We start from the raw sequence: 6,651 nt of genomic DNA on the forward strand, positions 1-6,651 counted from the left end.
TCACTGTGTCAGATTACACGATTTTGACTCCTAAAATCTTGTCGTGTCGTGGACAAGAAACATGTCAGACTACACGTTGCTTCCCGACCATTCATCGCGTGCCGTCTTTAACGACGCGCGTGATGTCATCGAGGCGGAACTAGCGACTGACTTCCGAAAACAAATGTAAACATTGCTAAAGTGCTTCCGCTATCGTTCGCCAGCATTTTTCTTTCTTTGTTCTGTCGTGGTAGTCCCTCGATGACACATCATACAGGCAGGAGTACTGTTGCCACAGCTCCACGAACCTTTCCTCCATCTCATAATTCCACCTAGCAGCACCATCATCTCTCTTTCGTTTTGCCATGTTTGAAACCTGTGTATGAAAGAGCTTCTGTGCTACTATTGGTCAATGTCACCAATGTGACAGAACTCGTCGTGGATGACGGAAAAAAAATTAAACATGCTAGTCTTTCCGTCGTGATGTCGTGAAACATCGCAGACGCGGAATCGGTTGTCGTCCACTATGACACACTACACGAGCTGAAATGATGGAATCTTGCGTCCCGACGCCCATTGTCGTTTACGAATCCGCACTACACCCTACGTCAAACAAATCATGGCAAAATCGGGCTAAAATCGTGTAGTCTGAACCGGGCATAACATTATCAACAAAACCTAATATCGCAACTTTAAATTAAACATTAAATGCATAGTTTGCATTTACATATGTATTTTGTCTTTCAGAATTCAGCAGAAGGAATCAAGGTCAAATGTTCTAAATGGTATTAATTTCAATAGTGTCATATTAATTTTTATATTTAGCAAGATCCATTCATTTTTTATTCTAACTATATCAAACTTCACAGAAGATCTGATGGGGACATATCAGTATAAGAGGATGCTGAGGAACAGGTGTCAGTGTATATTTGAGGGGAATGAAGAGCACCCCTCTCTGCTTAACAACATTTATACAGAGCTCTATATCACTGATGGTGGAAGCAGTGAGCACACCAGTGAACATGAAATCAGGCAGATCGAGACAGCATCTAAACATCCAGCCACATGGGACGCACCAATCAAGGCTAATGATATCTTTAAAGCTTCTCCCGAATCTGCTAAACAAATCCAAACTGTGCTAACCAAAGGAATCGCTGGAATCGGGAAAACAGTGTCTGTGCAAAAGTTCACACTGGACTGGGTTGAGGAAAGAGCCAACCAGGACGTCTGCATGATATTTCCACTCCCTTTTCGTGAAATGAATGGAATTAAAGAAAAGAAAATTAGTCTGATACACATTCTTGAGTGCTTCTTCAATCTAAAAACAAATCCAGAAGTGTTACACTCAAATAAATATAAGGTAGTCTTTATCTTGGATGGACTTGATGAATGTCGGTTTCCTCTGGATTTCCAAAACCAAAGGAGCTGCTCCAGTGCGACAGAACCCGTCTCAGTCGGTGTCCTACTGACAAACCTCATCTGCAAGAACTTGCTTCCTTCTGCTTTAGTCTGGATAACCTCACGGCCAGCTGCAGCAGGTCAAATACCGCCTGACCTCATTGACCGTGTGACCGAGGTACGAGGTTTCAATGACTCCCACAAGGAAGAGTACTTCAAGAAAAAAATAAGTGATCCAGACTTGTCCTCCAGGATAATCTCACAATTGAAGTCTTCAAAGGTCCTTCACATCATGTGCCACATCCCAGTGTTCTGTTGGATATCAGCTACAGTTCTCGAAAGAATGTTTCGTGATTCGGAGAGTGGTGAAATTCCCAAGACCCTCACGCAAATGTACACACACTTCCTGATGTTCCAGATCAAGCATGGGAGTCACAAATACGATGATAATTCCAAAGCCGGTTTGAAGTGGGATAACCAGACCACATTGTTGCTTGGAAAGCTGGCATTCCAACAGCTTGAAATGGGTAATTTATTGTTCTATGAAGAAGATTTGAGGGAATGTGGCATTGAACTCGATGTTGCATTGGTTTATTCAGGAGTTTGTACCCAAATCTTCAGAGAAGAGTCAGGTCTGCTTCAGGAGAGGGTCTTCAGTTTCATACATGCAAGTATACAGGAGTTTCTGGCTGCTTTGTATGCATTTCTTATGTTTGTCAACTATAAAAGAAATGTCCTCAGTCAGACGACAAATGCTAAAATCATAAGTACTTTCAAAAAACCCCCAATGCATGCATTTCTGAAGTGTGCTGTGGATAATGCTTTAACAAGCGACAATGGACATTTGGACCTTTTCCTTCGCTTCTTGTTGGGACTGTCCCTTGAGTCCAACCAGGCTCTTCTTCAGGGACTCCTGACTGAGGTGTTAAGCGATACTCAAAGCAGCATGAAAACGACTGAATATGTCAAGGAAAAAATCAGGGACCACCCTTCAGCGGAGAAGGCAATAAGTCTTTTCCATTGCCTAAGTGAGCTGAAAGATGATTCTTTGGTTGAGGAAGTGCAGGACTTCATAAATTCACATGGTTTTAGTGGTGGAACACTGTCTCCTTCACGCTTTTCTGCTTTGGCTTACATACTGCTGACATCTGCTGAAGAACTGGATGTGTTTGACTTGTCAAAACTCATTCATCCGAGCATGACCTCAAATGAGGGACTGTTGAGATTGCTGCCAGTCATCAAAACATCCCGATCAGTCATGTAGGTATCTCACTGGTTATGCCAGGAACATACTCTACCCAAGTATGCAAACATTGATGTGAATGCTTAGTCAGCATATTCCAAGAACACAGTACTTACCTAACCTGCTTTTGTTTTTCCTTTTAGTTTGAGGTGTTGTAATGTGACAGATAAAGGCTGTTCAGGCCTGGCCTCTGTTCTTAGTTCAAGTCTCTCATGTCTGAGAGAACTGGATTTGACTTCCAACAATCTTCAGGATTCAGGAGTAAAACAACTTGCTGCCGGACTGGGGAATCCTCAGTGTAAACTAGAGACTCTGAGGTAGGAAGTAGACTGTGATTCCTTGGTATGTAATGTCAAAAAGACGTACAGTAGCAAAAAATGCCAATTGCTATTGTTAACTGCCAAATTACAAACATAAAAAATAAACACAAATGGGACAATTTAGAAATACAGTTTAGAGTTATACAATAAGATAGCTCAGATAATTTGGTCTTCGACTGGCTACCCGTCCATGGGGTTTTACACAGTTTATCCTAAGATATGCTGAAATAGACTTTTGGCTGTTTTGAGACATTTTTGAGACCTCTAGAAGACTTTAAGATTACTCTTTCCTTTTTCTCAGACAAATCATTTTGAAACAGAAAACTGAAATGAAGTTCCCATTTGCTCTACAATGAATCAAATTACTGTGTAGAAGAAACAAAAAACATATTTCATTTGTGATTTTTCTTTTCTTTCCTGTGGTTGTAGACTTTTCAACTGCAGAATCGGTGAAAACGGCTGTGCTTCTTTGGCCTCAGCTTTGAGGTCAAACCCAGCTCACTTAATTGAGCTTGATATGACGCACAACATGCCGCATGATACAGGTGTGAAAATGCTTTCTGATGTGCTAACAGATAAGAGCTGTAAACTGGAAACACTAAGGTAAGTTCTAATATGTAATAAGTGGGCACTAAAATATATAACTTACACTTTCTACTGGGTTTATTCTACAGTACTGTTATACATTTTAAAACAGCTTGGGTCCTATCAAAATCTTTCAAAAAAGTGTTTTTTGTGGATAATCAAATAGCACGTTCTTAATCATGTTATGTAACTACAAATAAATTAAGAAAAAAAAACGTAATTAATTAATATTGCGAAGAAGCAATGCCAGAAAAGAACTCCCCATTAAAAGATAATGTTTGCATTTAATTTCTAGGCATTTTAACCTTTATGACAGCACATTTTTTTTCTCACTATCTTTTTATGTCAAATAGTTATTTAAAAAAAATTTGACAACTTGGTTTTGATAACTTATTCAATTCAATTCAATTCACGTTTATTTGCATAGCGCTTTTTTGCAATTCAAACCATTGCAAAGCAGCTTCACAGAAAATGAAAGTTCCCTTTCGTGGAACTTCGAACTGCGTCCTCTAGGGGTCGCTATGGGGAACGCCTCGTCGTGACCCGTGTCTGAAGCCTACATTGAAAAAACACCAACTTGTTTGGCCGGCGACAGCCATGACGCCACTACCGTCGCGACTAGTACAAAGGCTTCAGACACGGGTCACGACGAGGCGTTCCCCATAGCGACCCCTAGAGGACGCAGTGTCTCGTTCCCCTCAGGGAACCATGGTTACACAAGTAACCTGAGACGTTTCTTCATTATATTTAGGAATAGCTTATTTTATGATTATGGTGATTATGTCTAGGTGATGTCCATATGGCAGAAATCAACAGTAAAATCATGCAGTTAGTTAATGACATGCATTCAAACGGATGGTAAAAACAATCAACAGCAATGATTATATGTTTGGTAGTTTTGTATGTTGGATCAGGGTTGGCATCATCTGAGGTCCTCTGAGGGGTTGACATAATCTCTTCCCAGGTGTTTGGTCATCTCAGATCTTCATAAGGGTTGGATTCAGGCTGAAGCTTCTGTAATTCCTAGTTACCTCGGGATGCCAATCCCGTGGCAGAAACAGAGAAGCAAATAGAGAAAAGTTAGCGTAGCTGCTGTTCAAGCAAAACATGATAAGATACATTATAAGAATGCTTGGCTAAAAAGATTTAATCTTTAATCTAGATTTAAACAGAGAGTGTGTCTGAACCCTGAACGTTATCAGGAAGGCTATTACAAAGTTTGGGAGCCAAATGTGAAAAATCTCTACCTCTTTTAGTGGACTTTGCCATCCTAGGTACCACCAAAAGTCCAGAGTTTCGCGACCTTGTGGAGCGTGATGGATTGTAGCATGATAGAAGAGTAGTTAGGTACGCAGGAGCTAAACCATTAAGCGACTAAAAAGTAGGTAGTAATATTTTGTAACTGACACGGAACTTAATTGGTAACCAGTGTAGAGTCTGTAAAATTGGGGTAATATGATTATATTTTCTTGATCTGGTAAGAACTCTAACAGCTGTCTTTTGGACTACCTGTAGCTTGTTTATTGAAGATGCAGGACAACCACCTAGCAGTGCATTACAATAGTCCAGTCTAGAGGTCATGAATGCATGAACTAGCTTTTCTGCATCAGAAACAGGTAACATGTTCCGTAGCTTGGCAATGTTTCTAAGATGGAAGAATGCTGTTTTTGTAACATGTGAAATATGATTTTCAAAAGACAAGTTGCTGTCTAATATAAATCCCAAATTTTTGACTGTAGAGGAAATAACAGTACACCCGTCTAGTTGCAAATTGTAATCTAAGAGATTCTGTGTACTGTTTTTTGGTCCAATACGTAATATCTCTGTCTTATTTGAATTTAATAGGAGAAAATTATTGGTCATCCAATTTTTTAAATTTTTAACACACTCTGTTAGCTTAGATAATTTAGAAGTTTCATCTGGTCTGTCACGGTTTGGCAAGGGAGGATCCAGATACAGAATGAACAGGGGAACAAAGTTTATTAACAGAACTGGGAACACAAAAGGATGAGGCAGGCAGACAGTCCACACAATAGGCCAGGGCACACGACAGGGGAAACAGGCTGGCCGAGGACGGAGAAACTCCAGACTCTGTGGCAAAGGAGACTAGGTAGAAGCCCAAGGAACCACAGGCTTGGCACTGGGGTAGTAACTCTTGAAGCACCAGAATGTCTGTCAGGCCAGAAGAAGCGGTGACCAGGGAGGACTCAGGAAACAGGGCAGGAACCAACACGAAAAACACACACAAAGACAAGACAACAAGAGAGACAAGAGATAACACAGATCAAAAGTAAAGACTTGCAAAAAACGATGACTAGGGAGGGAAAACTAAATACTAGAAATAATTAACTGGAACCGAACAAAAGGCAAAAAACAAAACCAAACTAGACTGGATGAAATACACTGAAAAGCAAACTCTAACAAGACCAATGATACTAGCTAGGAGCAAGCACAAAAAACGGACGCAAAACAAACCAGCAAAGACAAGAGGGAAAATGAGCACAATATAAGGGAGCAGAGCACACGAGGATCAGGTGAACACAATCAGACAAACAAGGACAGGCGTGGACCCTGACACTGGTCTTGTTGAAATATATAGCTTAGTATCATCAGCATAACAATGGAAACTAATCCCGTATTTTATAATAATATTACCAAGGGGCAACATGTATATTGAAAATAGCAGAGGGCCTAAGACAGATCATTGTGGCACGCCATACTTTACTGGTGATAATTGAGATGACTCCCGGTTTAAATAAAAAAAGTGATAATGGTCGGACAGGTAGGATCTAAACCATCCCAAAGCCTGCCCTTGAATGCCCGTATAGTTTTGTATTAGATCTATGAGAATGTCATGATCTATAGTGTCGAACGCAGCTCTAAGATCAAGTAAAACTAGCAATGAGATGCAGCCTTGGCCTGATGCAAGAAGCAAGTCATTTGTAATTTTAACAAGTGCAGTTTCTGTGCTATGAGGAGGCCTGAAACCTGACTGAAATTCTTCATAGATATAATTTTTTGCAGGAAGGAGCATAATTGAGTAGACACAACTTTTATTTTAGACATAAAAGGAAGATTTGAAATGGGTCTGTAATTTGCCAGTTCACTAGGATCTAGTTGTGGTTT

General features: G+C 40.3%; 1 protein-coding gene across 1 annotated transcript in view; it reads left to right on the forward strand.

Moving 5' to 3' along the window:
• Positions 1 to 6,651, forward strand: part of LOC107752476 (NACHT, LRR and PYD domains-containing protein 12-like) — a 34,427-nt gene that overhangs the window by 1,762 nt on the left and 26,014 nt on the right. The window contains exons 3-6 of the mRNA XM_016568459.1: positions 727 to 764; positions 849 to 2,637; positions 2,764 to 2,937; positions 3,370 to 3,543. Coding sequence (XP_016423945.1) covers positions 727 to 764; positions 849 to 2,637; positions 2,764 to 2,937; positions 3,370 to 3,543 — 2,175 coding nt within the window. The remainder of the gene's footprint in view (positions 1 to 726; positions 765 to 848; positions 2,638 to 2,763; positions 2,938 to 3,369; positions 3,544 to 6,651) is intronic.

The sequence above is a fragment of the Sinocyclocheilus rhinocerous genome, unplaced genomic scaffold (genome assembly GCF_001515625.1).
Source record: "Sinocyclocheilus rhinocerous isolate Xijiao unplaced genomic scaffold, SAMN03320098_v1.1 scaffold921, whole genome shotgun sequence".
NCBI classification, from domain to species: Eukaryota; Metazoa; Chordata; class Actinopteri; order Cypriniformes; family Cyprinidae; genus Sinocyclocheilus; species Sinocyclocheilus rhinocerous.